This window comes from Peromyscus eremicus, chromosome 14 (genome assembly GCF_949786415.1).
Source record: "Peromyscus eremicus chromosome 14, PerEre_H2_v1, whole genome shotgun sequence".
In the NCBI taxonomy this organism is placed as follows: domain Eukaryota; kingdom Metazoa; phylum Chordata; class Mammalia; order Rodentia; family Cricetidae; genus Peromyscus; species Peromyscus eremicus.
Window position 1 is genome coordinate 40,510,058 of NC_081430.1, and position 20,330 is coordinate 40,530,387.

Genomic DNA, 20,330 nt, shown 5'->3' on the forward strand with positions numbered 1-20,330 from the left:
AGCACATGACAAAGTAGAGCGGCCGACTTTATAAAGTTAACTCATCTGAGGAGGTCATGAAATATCTCTTTCCAAGTTCTGTTTTTTCCCAGCTCTCTAGTGCAGATATGTAATTCCAGGTAAAACTTGCTAACTGATATGTTTGACATCATATATTGACATCTGACCAGACAGGCAGGATAACTCAACAGAAAACTGAATACGTGTGTGTGTCTGTGTGTGTGTGTGTGTATAAACACACATATGTTCACATATGTGTATATATATATATATATACACAGTACATACATATGTTTCAGAACTTTACACATAATGGATCTGCAGCAGAGGCACCACAGCATGACCTAACCCAAGGGCTCCCAGCATCCTGCTTTATGTTTCTATTGCTACATGGGACACAGGTTGGGAAATGCTGGACTCTTAGATACGAACGCCGTCCAGGCATCTAGGATGGTGATAACTCTTGCCTCCATTTAACAGACATTCCAGTCCTAGAGTTGTGCGTTCTCATCTCACATTAAAATCTACATGTTTCCTTTGCACAAGCAAACACCAGAGCCTAAGCCTACGACTTAAAGTAGCGTGTAACTACTACAAACATAATTCCGTGTTTTTTCTTCCCTGCTTAGAACAGAGTTCAAAGGAAGAGGCTTGCTTGCCTTCCCTTGATCCTCTGGCTGTTCACGTGTGTAAACGCTGTGGCGTTCTCTGCCTGGTGAAGGTGACAGGTGTGCCTTTCTTGTCTAGGCAAAGGAGACCTTGGGGAGACAGGGATGACAGAGAAGGGAATGCTTTGGAGGTTGTGGCTCTTCCCAATTTTCCTGTCATTTGCCCTGGGATGGGGATCTCATCATCTCTGTTCTCCAGCACCCCATCCCTGGAATCTGCCAACTCAGGGGACTGTTTGTTTTCCTCCTCTAATTGTCCCTTTGGTGGGAAACGGAGAAGAAAGTGTAGGCTGATCACAGAACCCTTCCCTCCACAATTATACTGCAAATCACGCGGTCCTGTGAGGCCGCCAAATCCCTGCAGAACTCCTGCATGGATGACGGGGAGGAGGCTGTGACTCAGCTCCCTGCAGTCTACTATCTTCCGGCTGTGCCTGAGTGCCACACATTTACCTAAAGGTGACAACACACAGAGTGCCTGTCCTAGCTGCCATCATCACACACGCTCAGCCAGGGAGAACCGGAGTGAGCTGGCCTATGATTCCAGCCTTTGCTTCCTCAATCAGTCCTCTCCAAATAAGTAAGCCCCTCCTGGTGTATCATCTGCTTCCTTCCAGGACCCTGATAAACTAACTGGGAAAGAGGTTTTCTTTTCTTTCTCTCCCTCTCCCTCTTTCTTGTAGTTTTTTGAGATAGGGCTTCTCTGTGTTAACAGTCCTGACTGTTTGGGCATCTGTTTTGTAGACCAGTCTGGCCTTGCCTTGAACTCACAGAGATCCATCTGCCTTTGCCTCCTGAGTGCTGGGAGAAGGAGGTTTTCTTGACGATGAACTATGAACAATATTACTGAGAAGAGGAAGATGTTAAAAATTATAGTTGCTGGGTGTGGCGGTGCATGCTGTTAATCCCAGAAATCAGGAGGCAGAGTCAGGCAGATGTCTGTGAGTTCAAGGATAGCCTGGTCTACAGAGTGAGTTCCAGGACAGGCAGGGCTACACAGAGAAACCATCTCAAAAAAACGTAATTGTGTGTGTGTGTGTGTGTGTGTGTGTGTGTGTGTGTGTGTGTATAATTATAAACCTTGGAGTCAGATGTGGCTCAATGATAGAGCATTTGCCTAGCAAATGGGTTCAACCTTCACATTTTCTTCAGTAAAGGGCCCAATTTGTACTTCTCCAGAGTCGTGAGAATTATTTGGCAGGGAAATTTTATCCCTGGTATCAGTTCTTCCAAGTCAAGCATCATGGAAGTTGTTCTATATAAATTGTTTCACCTGGTAAGGTACACACTGCTATTATTTCTATTTGTCAGATGATGAAATTGAGTCATAAAGATAGTAAGGGTCTTGGGCTGGAGATGTGCCTGGTGTAGCGTAGGGGCATGCACGTGGCCCTTTGTCTGATCCCTAGTGACACACACACACACACACACACACACACACACACACACACACACTCTTGCTCTCCCCTTCTCCCACTCAGTGGTTTAGTTTTCATTAATGTTCCCCATAGTCCCATGTGGTTATCCCCTCGGTTCTTGGCAGGTCGCGGTGTTTGGGGAGGTTGTAGATGGTCGCTGGAGGAGTTGGGTCACTAGGGGCAGATCTTGAAATTCACCAGGCTCTGCTTCCTGTCTGTCTGCTTCCTGTTCCACCAAGACATGAGCAGGTGAGGAGTCCCTGCCACATGCCCTGGAAACCATGAATCCACCTGCTACTGTGCCTGGCTTACTGGGACGGATTGTGTCCTCTCAAACTGTGAGTCATAAGAACTCCTCCCCCTAAGTTGTTCCTTCTCAGGTATTTGGTCAAAATAGGGACACACTCATGCATATAGTGTAAATGTATATAGTGTAAAGATTGCTGAAGGGCATGTGGCTGGTTTGTGGCGGAACCAGGATTTGAATGGATGACTGTGGAATCTGAGCATCCATGAACAGTACAAAGAGTGTGTGCTCCCTCCCTGTGAAGGCTTGGGGAGGAAGCGGAAGGCAATGAGAGGTAATGGGGATGCTCAGTCTCTTTCCCAACAGCCCCAGCTGTTGCAGGTGCCTCCTACCCACGAGGTGGTCCCACGGTGGAAATGGAGTTGCGGGGCATTTAACAGCCACATCAGCCACAGAGACTAACGCACACTGAAGGGATGTTTGTGAAAACAAAATGCCTTAAAGAACAATGGTTGGTAAAGATGGATTCTGTGGTGAACTGTGCTGGCAGGCAATTTTATCAAATTCCAAAGCAAATCCATCTGAACCTTTGACTTTCCGTGCAGGATCACTCCTAATGCTGGTAGAATCTACCAGCATACCGCCACAGGAGAGAAAATGTTATCTGAACCTTAAAAATGAGCTAGAGACAAACTTCACAGTATTTTTGAGAAAGAAAACAAAACACTGTTGACACTGTGGGGTATCTATGAGAATAGTTCCACCCATAGAGCAACTAGCAGTAATTCTTGTCCCTTTCAGAGGAAAACAATCCTTTGGCAAAACAGCACAAACAACAAGACCTTACATCTTTCCATTACTATCTCAAAGAGCCCAGGATACAGTGCTTGTTGGCGGACCCCACTTCCACCTGCGATGAAGGCCAGACTTCCACCCTACGCCTACTGCAAAGTTTTACAGATGAGACTGTGGCACATTAAAGACCAGCCCGTTGAAGGCACAGTGCTACGGGCCTTTGGCTGCAAAATCATTAGCAGTCTGGGCAGTGAGGCTGAACCCAGATTCTCATTCTGTTTCACCTAATTAATTTCTCTCTGTGGAAATTCACCTCCCTCTTGCCGAGGAGGAAAGACGTGTGGGCGGTAGGATGAAAGACGCACCCTCGTGAATATCACACAGAGCTCAGCAGCAATTGAAAGAGAGAATACACGGACAGGGAAACAGTCCTTGTACTAAGCAGTCAGAGAGAACACTTTTAGGTACACCATCAGATGGTTTCCCAATGGGAATCATTGGCCGAGTAACCAGCCAGTCTTGTTTATTCATTCTCCCCATGCCATTGCAAACCACCGAGGGTGCCAGCTTTCAAACTGGGCAGCCACATATATATTCATTCTGGCTGGCGGGGAATGAGGAGCTTCAGGAGGATCTGAGTACACCACACGTGAGCCGCAGAGCGCTCTAGCTCGGAACTCCCGCTTACCGGTGGAGTCGGTCCTGGACGCCCTGCCACTCGCCTGCTCCTCCGCATGGATGAGCTGCAGGTCCGTGTACGAAGGAGCAACACTGGGACTGCTGGTGTCCTCGGAATGGGTGGTCCAACTGCTCTCCGAGGTCAAAGGGCATCTTCTCAAAGAGTCAAAGGAAGGGCATGTCCAGCAAGGCATGGTCAATGTGAGGGCTGAGGACAGATGAAAATCCAAGAGGGCACAATGTAAATAGTTGTCTTTTGCTTACGTCTATCACATCTGTCTTACTTTGATGTCACTCAGATCCTAGGCAATGGCAGCCATCATAGACGGCAAGGAAATACCTGGGATGAGGAGAGAGAAAATGGGTTGACTGAGGTCTGACAGGGAGTCACTAGCAAAAGCATATCAAGGGGCTGGAGAGATGGGTTAGTTCATATGGTGGTTTGAATGTGAATGGCCCCCCATAGGTTCATAGGTTTGAATGCTTGGCCCCAAATTAGTGGAAGGAACTATTTAGGAAGGATTGGTATGCATGGCCTTGTTGGAGTGGGTGTGACCTTGTTGAAGGAGGTGTGTCACTGGGGGTGAGCTTTGAGGTTTATAAAGGCCAGGCCAGGCCCAGAATCAATCAGTCTTAATCTCTCAATCTCTCCCCGGCTCCACCCCCTGCAACTTGCAGATGAGATGTGAGCTCTCATCTACTGCTCCAGTGCCATGTCTATCTCTTTCCCGACATGATGATCATGGACTCACTCTCTGAAACTGTAAGCAAGCCCCCAGATGAAATGTCTTCTTTTTTAAGACTTGCCTTTGTCATGGTGTCTCTTCACACCAATGGAACAGTAGCTAAGACGGTAAAGTGCTTGCTGTTTAAGTACCAGAACCCGAGTTTGATCCTAAGCACCCACATAATAAAACAGGTGGGGTGGCAGGTGCTTGTAATCCCACATATGGAGGCAGAGACAGGGGATCTCTAGGGCTTGCCAGCCACCTAGCCTCCTTTGATTAGAGTGCTGGGCCCCTGAGAGATCCTGTAGTTTCACAAAAACAAGAGATGGCTCTGTTAACCTGTAGCTTACTCACATAGAGACATACACATGTATACATATTGTATACATATACACATGAACACATATGTGTATACATACTGCATACACATGCACCTGAACACACAAACACACACACACACACACACCCGCACACCCCAGATTGAAACTTTGGTCTCAGGACCCTCAAATTAAAAAAAAAAATTCTGCTTGGTTCAAGTCTGACAATAACTGGAAGTTCTGCACACTGTTACATACACAGTGGAGACTTACTGGGGCTGCTGGCTTGCATAGAACACAAAGAAAATATCTTCTAAAGGAAAATGCACCGGGCTTGGCTTTATCTCCTTGGCTCAGAGCATCAACCAGCTATTCCAAAATGCTGTGTGTGTGTGTGTGTGTGTGTGTGTGTGTGTGTGTGTGCTTCTTTTTTCTTTTTAACTAAAACTTCTTAGTTCTCTTCATTTGTTCTTAGTTAACTGCCCACCACCCATGCTGTCCACAGTGCTGTATAATGATTGCATCATTGCAACGCCACCATCAAGACACTAGAAAGATCATGAACAGAGAATGAGGAACAAATGCAAACACCATTTACTGAGTATCCATTCACAAGTTGGGCACCTTTACAAGTGTTTTTGCCTTTGATCCATTGATATTAGGAGGTAGGTAGTGGTTCCTTACACAGGGGCAAACCAGCACGGAGATTAGGAAACCTGCAAGATCAGGTTTGGTGCTTGGGATAACTGACTGTAATTAATAATAACTAATTAATAACTAATGTAATAATAGCTGTAGTTGAGGTAAGAAACAGAAAGGGGAAATTGAGATTTCAGAAGGAATAGGTGGCAATACCTGTGGCAGTATTCATAAAAATGAAACAGAAGAGAATCTATATTCTTTATTCTTGGGCATGTATGAAACACTTGGATCTTTGCACTGAGGGCTCACAGCTCCTTTTCTTTTAAACTATTATCCCTTGGTAAATCACCCACAAGCTATTCTCTCCATAAATGCAAGGCTACCTTCTACTTATTTATTTAATTTACAGCATCATTGCTATGTGACCCGCTATATCCCTATCTTCAGCTAGAATTCAAGATTGCTAGGGAAGAAGGACATTTGTCTGTCCACAAGTCAGGCCCTCGTTACTTGTTAGTTATGTCAGAAGAAGCACCACAAGTCATTCCCTAACAGTCTGTATTAAACATAGACTGTCAAAACCAGACCATCACCTCTAAAGCCCCTACACAAAGAGAAAACAAAATAAGAGAACTAGGAAGCAAAGATGAGCTTGTCACAGTTTGTTACAACACCGCCATGCCCTAGGTTAGGATCAGGTGTTGAACTACTATGGAAAATAGCTCTTAGGTAAAGTATATTAACATTATTTAATACACAGCATAGAGCTACCAAGAAAGAAAAGAATTACCAGAGGCCAAGTGAAATCTGGAAACTAGAAAGGTAAGCAAAGCTTAGCTGAGGAGTTTCATACCCTGAGGACTACTGAACAAACCAGAGCCACACCTCCGCCCCTGCTCCCCTGATGAGTCTGAGTATGCATGGCTCATGTGATGATAAAAAACGAACCTTCAGTCAACCCAAGATAGACAAACTAACAAAAGATCAGATTATAAATAAGAATTCCCCAGAGGCAAAAAGGAGTAAGTACATCAGGAATACCCTTATCTTCTGTTAGAGATACAAAGAACAATGTTGGCCTTAGATTTGGTTCCAAGGGGGGGGGGATTAAAACCTCTTGATATAAGGTCCCACATAGGGATTTGTGTGTAGAACTATTCGTGTGGGTCTGAAAAATCTTCAGCCTAGGTTTCAGTTGAGATATTTCCAGGTAGCCTCATAAACCTGGAAGAGGCAAATACTAACCCTTTCTGGAAGAAAGTGCCTGTAAGCTAGCCATCTTAGGCAGAATGTCCCAAGAGGATGGTAAAAACATAAATAATAATAAACCACAAAGTACACAGAAAATCAAGTTACCATGGACAAGAGCTAACAGGATATTGGAAGGGGTAAGCGAGTAGAGTCAGCCCTACAAAGAATTCAGACAGTGGGTTTAGGAAGCAGGGTATGCAACTAGGTGTGGTATGTTTAAGGAAATAAGAAGTTGGAAATATGAGAAAGTAGTAATGAGATACAGCTCAATGGATTTCTTAAGAAGAGGAAAATAAACTACCCCAAATATGAAGTTGAATGGATAGCATGAAAGGGCAAAGAGATAATGTGAAAAATATTGAAGTAAATCCCATGGTGGACAGGAAGAAGTGCTTGTTGTAGAATATTATTTTAAGGTGTGTTACTTTTGTTTATGCTCTGGAATGTTTGTTTAATGATGCAAAGATGTGTTTGATTAAATAAAATTCACCTGCGGTCAGGAGGCTGTGTCAGCAATTAGCTGACAGGAAGTGGTAGGGAGGAGCCAGGTGAGAAAGGCTTTGTAAGGAGGGGTGAGGAGAAGCATAAGGGCTTTTTGGAGGAGGAGAGCAAGAAGAGGAGGTGAGCTACTTGCTCTTCAGCCTCTCTGAAAAGCAGAATTCCACCTTAACCTTTGAATCTTGAGTTTGTTAGAGGGAGAGAGGTTTAGTTAAGTTCATAGCTTTGAAAGAGTCGGTGCCTGAGGGAACAGATTTTCCTCCAGCTGTGGCTCTTGCGGCATAACCACAGCTGATAGCAGGGAGTTGCAGTTGCTGATTTGGACAGCCATGGCTTAAAAGGCAGCAACAATTTTAAAAAGGACAACAATTTGTGCCCCTTATTGGGTGCCAAAATGTTTGTTTTTACTCTTTCGGGGGGCCTGCCACCCAGCTCCCAAATAAGTCACACACGAAAGCTTATTCTTAATTATAAATGTCCAGCGTTAGCTTTGTTTGTTGCTAGCCAGATTTTCTTAACTTTAAATTATCCCATCTATCTTTTGCCTCTGGGCTTTTCCTTTTCTCTTCCTGTATACCTTTGTTTCTTACTTGGTGGCTGGCTCCTTCCTCCCAGATTTCTCCTCCTATTTATTCTCTTTGCCTGCCAGCCCCACCTATCCTTTCTCCTGCCTTCCTATTGGCCATTCAGTTCTTTATTAGACCAATCAGGTGTTTTAGATGGGCAAAGATCACAGCTCCACAGAGTTAAACAAATGCAACATAAACAAAGTAACACATCTTAAGATAATCTTTCCCAGCAAGTTCTCATCCATATATCTGGGTTCCTAAGGATGCGAGAGAATAAGAGGAAAGCAACATCTGAAGAACTGCTGGCTGAGAATTTCCCAGAATTTGTGAAAGATTTTTTTTTCCAGATTAGAAATCCCCAGGAATGTCAAGCAGAGTAACTAAAAGTAGACCCCACAATCGTGTAAGACTAAAGACAAAGGGAAATCATAAAAGCTATCAAATAACTACGTATCACTTTCAAAGGTGGACTACCACCTTCTCAACAGGACGAGATGCCAGTGAACATGTCAGCATGCTGATACAGGCTCCGCATCAGGATAGGATTTTACCCATGGTGTTCTACTTCCTTCCTATTGCTGTGAGAAAACACTCTAAAACAAAAGCAATTAAGGGAGAAAAGGTTTATTTCAGTTTCCAATCCATCACTGAAGGGGGTCAGGAGGGAACTCAAGCAGGAACTTGAAGCAGAAACCATGGAGGGATGCTGCTGGCGGCATGGCTCTTGGGTTTATGCTTAGCTAGCTTTTGTATACAGCCCAGGACCACCTGCCCAGCAAACAATACCGCCCGCAATGGACTGAGCCCTCCTGTATCAATTAACAATTAAGAGAATCTCCCACAGATCTGCCCACAGGCCAATCTGATCTAGGCAATTCCTCAGTTGAGACTCCTTTCTCAGGTGACTCTAGGCTATGCCAAGTGGATGGTTAAAGCTAACTAGGACATGGAGAAATGCCTGTACCAGCAAAGGAAAAAATAGTGCGTATTCTTTGTAGCTACACCTAGAACCTTCAAGAGCAGTTGCCAAAAACTGCAACATGAAGCAAATTTTGGAAATGTCAAAAAATTGGTATACAGACCAGAGTACTGATCATAATGTGATTAATATTCATATAAACTAGTTGCTTAGATAATTAGTACCTGGTTTTCTAAATTTGATACAAGATTATTTGAAAATAATATTACCTGATCAATTCAGCAATCCAAATATTAGAAAATATTTTATGTAACCATGCCAAGAATACAGGTAAGCTGGCCATAACAGTGCATACCTATAGTCCTACTACCCAGGAGATAGAGGCAGGAGGAGGGTGAAGTCATGCCCAGCCTTAGCTACAAATCAAGGTCCTTTCTTAAAATAACAAGAAAGAAGCATTACTCTCAGAGAAGGTGGAATTTCTCATGATAGAAAGAAAACTAAAATCTAAAAAACACACAAACAAAAACCTAGTACTCTTTGAGGAAAAAACCTGATTATTTTGAAAAACTGTCAAGAAGAGGGGACAAAATAACATTGAGAATAAAAATGGAGAGGAGTGGGCAGGGATTAGCTCAGTTCACAGGGCACTTGCTTAGCATGCATGAGGGAAGCCCTAGATTTCTAGCTCTCCAGCGCCATCTAAAACGAGCATGGTGGCTCATACCTGTGACCCCAGTATCCAGAGGTGAGATGATTAGAAATTTAAGTTCCTCCTTAGCTGCAAAGTAAGTGTAAGGCCAGCTAGCACTATGTAAGACCCTGTCTCAACAAAATCAACCAAACAAACAGACAAAAAACATAGGGTACAAAATACTGTAATACTATATTGAGAAGGCAGTAAGGGGAAATAATGAATATCCTTACATAATAAATGTGAAAACAGATAAAATGTAGAAGTCTGGAACTTGTAGCTTTTAAAATCTCATTCATGAAGAAAGTTAAAAAGAACTTGATTTGTCTAATAACTATGAAATGAAGTGACCCAGTACTTACAGAGTTTCCATAAGCAATGTATATTTGCTGAAAAAGTCAAACCTTAATGGCAAAAAAGAAATTTCCATCTTCCATTGATTATTCCAGAGAATAGAAAAAGGCCCACTCACCAACTTGTTTTATGAGGTTAGAATTTCCTTATACCAACCTGACAATACAGATCCAACATATACCCAATTAAATGAGAATTGCAGGCTAATTTTAATCATGAATCTGGATTTAAGACTCCCAAACACTATTTTAGAGGCTCTTGTGATTTACTGAAGGGAGCGTTACATCACAACTAAATTGGACTCACTCCCCTCATACAAGGTTGGCTGAATACAGTGTTCCTCAACCTCTTTTCATTATGGTTTTCCTGAGAAGTTTTGTCATTTTTTATAGTCTCTTTTTCTTGCCCTCCCTCCCGTTCCTTCTCTTTTAAATTTGATTCATTTTTATGTGTTTGATTATTTTGCCTGCATGTATGTTTATGTACCCCATGTGTACCTAGTGCCCACAGAGGCCAGAAAGGGCATTGGATCCCCTGAGACTGGAGTTACACACAGTTGTGAACTTCCATGTAGGTGCTGGGAGTATTACCTGGAACCTCAGGAGAGAATAGCCAGTGCTCTTAACCACTGAGCAATCTCCCCAGCTCCTACATAATCATTCTCTTTCCCGAAGTACTTCTTCCAGTAGAATATCACAACAAAGAAATACATGTTAATCCAACCCTACAATCTTAGTCAGATTTCCCTGTAGGTAGATTTTTCTGTCCTGCCGGCCAGTTCCCAAATAACCACACAGAGACTTATTATTTATTATAAATGCTTGGCTGATAGCTTAGGCTTGTTACTAACTAGCTCTTACTTCTTGAATTAATTCATATTTTTATTTATGTTCTACCACGTGGCTTTTACCTCTATCCCATTTTGTGTGTTCAATTCATTACACATCTGTCTGGCTTCTCCTGAGACTCCACCCTTCTTCCCAGCATCCTTCTAGTCTGGCTCTCCCACCCAATCTCCTCCTGCCCAGCTATAGGCCAGTCAGCTCTTTATTAACCAATGAGAGTAATACATATTTACAGTGTACAAAGATTATTCCACAGCATTTCCCTAGTCTTGCGTGTGCGCACATGCGTGTGTGTGTGTCTCTCTCTCTGTGTGTGTGTGTGTGTGTGTGTGTGTGTGTGTGTGTGTTTAGTTCTGTGGTGTTAGCAATGTGAAGACTTAATCTCCACAACCACAGTAAAAATAAAGAATGGTCCCATTACTAGAAAGATATGCCATGTTTTCTTTGAGACCAGATTTCTCTGTGTAGCCTTGGCTTTCATTAGTCCACATAATGTCTTTGAGACATAACCAAATTGTGGTAGATATTAATAAGCCATTCCTTTTTATTGATGAGTAGTACTCTGTGGCACAGACAATATCACAGTTAGTTTAACCACCCCTCATCATATATATCCATCCATCAAAGAATATCCAAGCTATTTCTAGTTCTGAGTATTACATCAAAGCTGTTAGAAACATTTATACACAAGTTTGTATGGAGGTAAACTTCCATTTCCATGGAATTAACAAATGTTCAAGAGTACAGTTTTGTGTGACATGGTAATCGCATGTCTAAGTTTATATGAAATTATCAAACTGTTTTCCAAAGTGATTATTCGCTGTGGGATAATGCTTTTGTACACTGATTTAATAAAACACTGATTGGCCAGTAGCCAGGCAGGAAGTATAGGCGGGATAGTCAGACAAAGAGAATTCTGGGAAGAGGAAGGCTGAGTCAGGAGATGCCAGCCTGCTGTCCAGGGAGCAGCAAGTAATGGCACACCGGTAAAGCCACGGAAAACATGGTGACATATAGATTAACAGAAATGGGCTTAGTTTAAGTGAAAGAGTTAGTCAGTAATAAGCTTGAGCTAATGGCCGAGCAGTTTGTAAATAATATAAGCCTCTGTGTGTTTACTTGGGGGATGCAAGTGGAAAATATTTGTCCCGACCACAGGCCAGGTGGGACACAGCAAAACTTCAGCTACAATTATTGCATTTTATTTTCCCACTAGTAATATATAAATGATCCATATGAACAGTTCAGTCTCTAAGCATTTAATGTGATCCAGTTTCTAAGCATTTAATATGGTCATTACTTCTTAATTTAATCTTTTAAAAAATATGGTGTATATGTGTGTGTATGTGTGTGTAAGAGTGTACACACACATGTTTATGTGTTTATGTGTGGGACTGTGAGTACACATGTGCCACGGCATATGTGGGGAGGCCAGAGGACAACCTTGCATGTTGGTTTTGCCTTCTACTTTGAGACAGGGTCTCTTACCTACTGCTGAATGAGCCAGGCTACCTAACCTGTGAGCCTTCAGGTATTCCCCTGTCTCCACCTTCTATTTCACCATAGAGCACTGGGATTACAGAAGTGCCCTCCAGCATCCAGGTTTATGTGGGTTCTGGGGACTCTCATTGAAGTCTTCACACTTGGATAGCAAGCTCCTTATGCACTGAGGCATTCCCCCAGCTAATGAGGTCTTTCTGAAAAATTAATAGTGACGGGGTCTTTTAATTTCCATTTCCTTAATGGTTAATAAGAGCATCTTTTCATATCCTTTTTTACCATATCTATATATGTGTATCTTATTTGCAAATTTGTTTATATCTTTTGGCTATTTTTAAATTGAATTGTTTACTTTCGAACTTTGAGAATTCTTGTGTAATTTTTTTCTATTTCTTTGCATGTGTGTCTTCCCATGCCATGGTACACACCTGAGGGAAGATCAGAGGACAACTCTCAGGAGTGAGTTGAACAATACGGGTTCCAGAGATTGAACTCAGCCTGTTGTGCTTGGTTGCCATCAAAACAGCACTGAGAAAACGTGGCATTTAGGTATAAAAAAAAATGAGATTAAACTTGTACTTTATATTGTATAGAGGAAACCAATTCTAGGTGAATGGAACATCAGGGTGTAAAAGGCTACACAAGAAATATTACAGAAGACAATGGTCAAATGCACTTAGGACTAGGAAGTAGGGGAAGATTAGGTTTCTTAATCAAATGCAGAAAATATTCAGCATAAAATAAAATGAATGACTAAAACAAAGGCTATGTATGATGTAGATGGGAATACCTACCACCCATTGAACACCTTTAATCCCAGCACTCAGGAAGCAGAGGCAGGCAGATCTCTGAGTTCAGGGTCAGCCTGGTCTACAGAGAAAGTTCCAGGACAGCCAGAGCTATACAGGGAAACCCTGTCTTAAAAGCCCAAAGAGATAAAAAATAAAAATAAAACCCTAAACCACACCAGAAACTGACTCAGCTAGTCTTGGTGGTGCACGCCTATAAACTCAGTGGTATGTGTTATCCCATTGGTCTGAAGAGGAAAGCCTGTAATGCAGCCACTTCCCTCCTACTTTCGTATATGAGAGAACCACTTGCATGTGTTTGCCAGGCTGTAGGTTACTTACACATAAAAAAACGTAAAGGAGTCCCAGGGGATGTAGCTCCACTGGTAGAGTACTTGCCTAGTGTGTACAAGCCCTGAATTTGCAGCCCTAGGTTCAGTCCACACCACCTCCACTCAGATCAAAAGAAGTTCTAAGTCAGTCACCTGCCACCTCAGCCACCCTGCTGCCTGGCAAAATTACAGTTATGAAGTAGCAACGAAAATAATGTTATGGTTGGGGGTCACCACAGCATGAGGAACTGTGTTAAAGGGTCACCGCATTAGGAAGGCTGAGGACCACTGCTGTAGAGTGTTCGGCTCTAAATGGAATGTATCTATCTTACTTCTCTACCTCTAAGACTCGGGGATCTTGGAGGAAGAGGGGGTGGGAAGATTGTAAGAGCCAGAGGTGGTGGATGACTTTAAGGAAAATGTTTCCTGGGCCCAACAGGGCAGATACACATATGAATTCACAGGGGATGTGACAGCGTGTCCAAACTCAGGCCAGACAGAAGCCTGGCACGAGGGGGAAGAGGCAGGCATGATATCCCACCACCAGCAGAGGAGCTACTGGCATTTGATGGCTGCTTACAGAAGGAGAGTCAGTTTTCTTTAATGATGTGACCCCTGGTAGGTTGACCACATTCCCAATAGTAGTTGGGGTGGCACAAATTGTACCCAGCTGGGTTTTTTTTTTTTTTAAGAGAGAAAGGGGAAGAGAAAATTCAAACTTGGGTAGGTAGGGAGGTGAGCGTGGAAGGGCTGGCTCTGGGAAGGGGTGGGGGAAGAAGGGTGAATATGACCAAAATTCATTGCATGAAATTCTCAAAGAATTCATTAAAATATCATTTTTTAAACGTTCAGTGACATCCTTGGTCACAAAAGGAATTTGAGGGCTGCCTTTACGAGACTATGTCTCAATGCAAAGATTAAAAACTAGAAATAAAAGAAAAAAGAAAAAGCATTAAGAATGCTGCAGAAGCACTTCGTTAACTGCCAGAGAAGAGAGGACCCAAACGTCCATCAGTAGCCTGATACATGACCTCTGGTCTAACACTATAATCATGACGGAACGCACGGCATAGAAACAAAATGGATTGCAGCTACAGGGAAGAGCACGGGCAAGTCTCACAAGTAATAGTTAAAGTCACAAAATACTAGCTAGAGCATTGTTCCATTTTTTGCAAACTTCAGAACCAGACTAAATTAAATCACATCCTCCTTGACAAATGTGTAGGTCGTCAAGCTGCCAAAAAAAAAAAAAAAAAAAAAAAAAAAAAAAAAAAGTACAAAGACAAGTACTACACGAGTATTACCACGAGGCTGGGGGAGCAGCTAAGGGGGGGCTGTGATGGAGGAGGTTGCAATTAGTAGGGAATCGCAGGCCTTCCGGATGATGATGGCAATACTCCATTGATTAGTGGGACGATGGCTTGTATTGTTCGTCATACTTTAATGTATTTTTAAAATCATCCGTTTGTGTTTACTCAATTGTAAATAAAACTTATTAAACCCACATATCAAAAATGCTGATTTCAATACCCATCTTTCCCTTTATAGGTGAAAACACCCATATTTCCTTTGAAAGATAAATTAAGGATAGGCCAGCGGGGGCGGGGAGGTTAAATAAGCCCTGGTAGCTCACACACTGTTCTCATTTGGTCCTGTACCCTCTACTTATTTACCAGCTTCAGAATGTGGGGTGATCTATTTTACGCAGGCTTGGCTGAATGTCCTTAGGCCACAGGCTCTACTGAAATGAGAGAAGGCTCTGTGCTGGGCGAGATGGCTCTTCTCCCAGGGCCAGACCTTTGATGCCTGAGCCAGCCCAAAGTGGGCTGCCATGATGATGCTTCTCAGACACAGCCAGCCAGCAAAGGATAAAGTAAGAGAAGGACCAAACTCTGCCCCTGCGCTACCACAAGTTCGAGAACAAGGGCTCGGAATCCAGATGCCTCATACACAGGCTGGCCCGGCCTTGCAGCCTGGAGAAAATGGATTAATCCATCTGGTACTCCACTTTCTCACCTGTAAAATGGAGCCAAAGAGAGTGAAACCCTCACTAGGGATCAGGTTAAGGACGAACCACTGTGCACAAAGGAAGCACTTGAACAGATTAAATAGTGGTAGCTGTCACATGCCTATGTGACAGTGTATACTTATGCTCCAATCGACTTGAAATCTCCATCAGATCATTAACTTTATATATCCTAAACTAAGTCACTGCCATCCCTTTCAAACAACTCCCTCATCCTTCCAGCTACTCAGGATGAAACTCAGGTCAGCCTCGACTCTTCTCCTATTTGGCGCATCATATATTCTGTTAAAGACCTACTTTCAGCCGGGCGGTGGTGGCGCACGCCTTTAATCCCAGCACTCGGGAGGCAGAGCCAGGCGGATCTCTGTGAGTTCGAGGCCAGCCTGGGCTACCAAGTGAGTTCCAGGAAAGGCGCAAAGCTACACAGAGAAACCCTGTCTCGAAAAACCAAAAAAAAAAAAAAAAAAAACCCCAAAACCTACTTTCAAAAGCTGTGGAATCTGGTTATTGTTGGCTACATGCTGATATCCTCAACTCAGCTGCCACACTCCTGTCTGGATCAATCTGGGGACCACTTTGTCAGCCTTCTCAACTGCTACACTAGAGCAAGCCACCGAGGTTTTGTTTTAATTAGCATATATTAATTATACATGATAATGGTTGCATTATAACATTGCAAACATATACATAATGTATTTAGATCATATTCACCCTCCCCACTCTCTTGCTCCCCTCCCACACAGGCCAATTCCCTACTTTTCAACTCGTCTCTCGTCTGTTCTACTTTTAGGACCCTCCCTGCCCCATGTACAATGTGTGCACAGATCAATGCGTTTCATTAGTTGTTTACAGGAGTATGGGTGAGGGCTTGTTTACAGGAACATGGGCACCTTACCTGTGGCCCCACCACTGAAAAAATACTTCTCCCTTCCCCATCTACAGTTAACTGTGTACATCCTCAGGGAGGGGTGGGCTCCCCTTCCTGTCATGACAGAGTGTTGAGGAACCCAAGCTTATGCAGGTCTTATACAGGTAATCATAGCTACTGAAGCCTCAGCATTTTAATAGTTACTTTCTGAATCATGCTTCTTTCGATAGCTCCTATCACACCTATAATAAGAGTCAAAATCCTCATCACCCTGTCCGCGGATCTACATGCCGGAGGAAGCTCTGTGACTCCCCTGCCTCATAGTTGTCTCTTCTCATCCATTCTGCTCCCGTCAGAGAGCTCGGCTACCCTTCCAACTGTTGCTTCTGCTAGGTCAGTCTTCTGCTGTTTCAAGGACACTCGCTCCTTCAATTCCCTTAGGTCTTCACTCATATTTTCTTCTCAAAAAGCAACTCTTGGGCCTCATAAAAACTGCACGGCCTCCCTACCACATCCCCTTCTTTTGCCTCATTTTCCCCTCCTTCCAACTTCCCACATTACTTAACACACTCTCTCTCTATCTGCTCCTCTGTCCTGGTTTGGTGTGGCTCCTTAACAGAGTGTATGCTCCATGGGGCAGGAACACCAGCAGTACCTCGAATAGTGACTTACAGGGGAAGCCGAAAGCAACACTGGTTAAATATTAATAAATTTATAAGTTGTCAGCTAATTCGCTTGATACAATCGATACAATATTTGTCTTTTTCTCCTTTGGGGCCCTGGCTGGATTAGAAGGTTAAATATGTACATATGTTTTGATAGCATGTCCTTTAATTATACCTTACATCTAATCACAAGGGCTACATGTAATTTTTTTTTCAATGCTGAGAATCCAGCCATGGATATAAAATAGATATGAATGCATTCTTCACTTCACTTGACTTTCCTGCTACCTCATAGTGGCAATATGAAGCACCTCAACACTGGTTTAGAGGAGCTCTTGTTCATCCCTAGAAGGCCTCCATTAGTAACAGGTTACCCAGTTGTTAGGTAAACAGAACTGAAGGAGAGCAAGGACTTCTGTGTCCAGCTGTCTCCTAACGGTATTCCCAACACCGAAATGTTTTTTGCGTGAACACATTAGTTAACTGATGCATGTTCAGGTAGTTTATTATGTTTTGTATTCCACAAATGGTAAGAGAGGCCACAAATTCTGCTGTATGAGCTAGCATATTCTCTGGAAGAGAATATTGAAATTTTAATGTTTAAAGATATAGGAAAATTCACCTTAAAAACTTTTCCCATCCAAGTACTAACCAGGCCCGACCCTGCTTAGCTTCCGAGATCAGACGAGATCGGGCGCGTTCAGGGTGGTATGGCCGTAGACACAAAGAAACCCTGTCTCGGAAAAAAAAAAAAAAAAAAACTTTTCCCTTTTCCCACAGCATGATAGTACTTTTCAGTACAATAAATAAGTTACAGAGGATAATTTTAAGTATACTTTCTTTTAAAGGCAGCCCCCAGGAAAATATATGTTCATGTATATCCATGGATGTATTTGTATATATTCACATACATGTAAGAATGTTATGTTGTTATGTGCATGTGTTAAGTATGTGTGGGTGCATGTGTGTGTACATATATATATATGTACACACACATGCACCCACACATATACCTATGATGTGTATAGAGTATTGTATGGGCATATATATAATATATATGGATATGGATACACATGTATACATATATATTGAGTATATGGTGATGGAAAATTATGAACCAATGATAATCGTTCATCAGGGCCTGATGACAACAGGTTGGCATAATTTTCTTGCCTATTTTGTTGAAGAAGAAAAAGGAGAAGAAGCAAGAAGAATAGGAGGTGGGGGGGAAGGGGTAGAGGAAGATAACAAGACAACTGATGATGATGGTGGTGATGATGATAATGGTGATAACAATGGCAACAATGATGATTGACTTCAAGGCAGCCATCTCTTTGGTCTACCTAAGGGTAGACCCATTCACTCCAGTCATTCAGGTAGTCCACAGTAGGTTTCATACATACATCTCCTGTCTTCATTCACTACTCAAATAGACACTAGGTAAGCACCTAAGTTGACGTACCACTTTCTGCGATAGAGCATAAATTAGAGAGATGATGTTCTTTGTTCTATTGGGTAGAGAGACAATAACCAAGCCAACTAAACCAGTCTTCTCTTGAGAAGCCTGCTACCCATGTCTTGGTTGTATACTGTCCTTTTCCTAAGCACTGCCTTCCCCAAGACAGGGTTTCTTTGTATAGCTTTGGCTATCCTGGAACTGACTCTGGCCTCAAACTCAGAGATCTGCCTGCCTCTGCCTCTTGAGAGCTGAGATTAAAGGCATGTGCCACCTCCTGCCCAGCTCAGCACCACTCTTTTAGTTCTTTGCTTAAAGCTGTATTGAAGCTATTTATTAGGCTGGGATGTATCTCTATTGGTAGGGTACTTGCCTAACATGCACAAAGCTCTGGGTTCAATTCCCAAGGCCACATAAACCAAGTATCCAGCTGTAATTCCAGCACTGGGGGAGTCGAGGCAGGGCTACATGTGACCTGTCACAAAACAAAGCAAAGCAAAAACCCTATTTCTGAATAACGATAACTTTGCTTCATCAAAAAACTAACTAAATAAAAAGAAAGTAAAGGAATAAATATATGACCACATTCAGCTGGTCAATTTCCAGGGAAAAACTAGCTTGAGGGTGGGGTGTGGAATGCTCTCAGCCTCCCTAAGGAGGCCATATGTATGTAGACTTTTGAGTGAAAATCTAGAGGAAGAGCCCCTAGGCAGAGGAAACAGCACTAGCAGCAGTGAATGTGTCTGAAACAGCAAGGGTGGCTGAGGGGTGAGGGGGCAGAACCCACTCTGCTGAAATTTATTCCTGGGTATGTCCTCTGGAAAGGTCATCGATTACATCTAGAAGCAAAGAACAATTCAAGGTACTAAGAAAATAAGACTGCCTCTATTGAGGAGGGAAATACATATGCATGCCTACATATCCACCCCCAGTAGCCAGAATGAACCGCTGGGTTAGTCTTCAAGATGAAATCTCTCTTGCCTCTTTCCTACATGGCTGACATCATTTCTGATCCTCCCCCCTCCCCCCAAACAAATGGCTCTTTCTCTGGCCCCAAATAATTAGCTTCCCCAGACACAATGGGAAGGCCTCAGCCCTAGCTTCTAGGGAGGACATACACGAAGGATAAGGGAATATTAGTGTTTCACTTGGGCTGTGGGACAAATGTTCCGGAAATGAAAGGGTTTTGAGAAATGTTTTTAATTATGCATATCCTGCAGTATCTGCATAATGGGTTCAATTCAGCCCCGGTTCCAGCAGAAGAACTGTCATGTGCGTGGAGGAAGGTCAGCACACAGGATAATGAGGGAACAGGAAGTCTCTGCTGATAACAGTGCCTTCATATCCTTTTTTCTAAATTTTGAGGGTGAACTTTGTTCTTTTAGTCGATCTGTCAGCATTTTTTAACACAGTCAGCATGTGCATGCACTTTGCACATAGGGGCAATTGATTTTGCCGGAAAAGTCTTTATGAAGACTGTAGGGGATAGGTGAGCTCAACTGCTCCACTCTTGGCATGGAATTATGAAGCCAAAAGAAGCCTTATGCAAGCCAGTCAGACTTTTGCAGCTACAAAAAAGTTGGAAACACTAGAGCTCATGGGCTCGATATGAACAAAACAACAGCTGGGTTTTCCTTTCTTTTCAAAACTCACTCTTTAAAGAGACAATAGGAAGACTCAATTTTAGTTTGAGCGAACTTTCTAGAAATTGCTTATTTGTTGTATCCCTCAGTTCTACTCATAGAAGAATATCTGAACAGCACGCTAAGGGCTCAGCAAACAAGTTTTTCACTTAAACTCTTTTTAAATTTTGTTTTATTTAACCTTTATGTGTATATGCCTATATGTATATATATACCCCACAAGTGTGCCTAGTGCTCATGTCAGAAGAGGGCACTAGACACCCTGGAGCTAGAGCTACAGATGGTTGTAAGCTGCCATGTAGTTGCTGGGAATTGAACCCAGGTCCTCTGGAAGAGAAGCCAGTGCTCTTAATTGCTGAGCCCCACATAATGCTGTTGCGCAGCACATATACAAACTAAGATGTGAATGGTGTTCTGTGACAATGGAGT

General features: G+C 42.9%; 1 protein-coding gene across 1 annotated transcript in view; it reads right to left on the reverse strand.

Annotated features, from left to right (window-relative positions):
* Ston2 (stonin 2) overlaps nucleotides 1–20,330 on the reverse strand; it is a 152,036-nt gene that overhangs the window by 80,713 nt on the left and 50,993 nt on the right. The window contains exon 4 of the mRNA XM_059279359.1: nucleotides 3,817–4,014. Coding sequence (XP_059135342.1) covers nucleotides 3,817–4,014 — 198 coding nt within the window. The remainder of the gene's footprint in view (nucleotides 1–3,816; nucleotides 4,015–20,330) is intronic.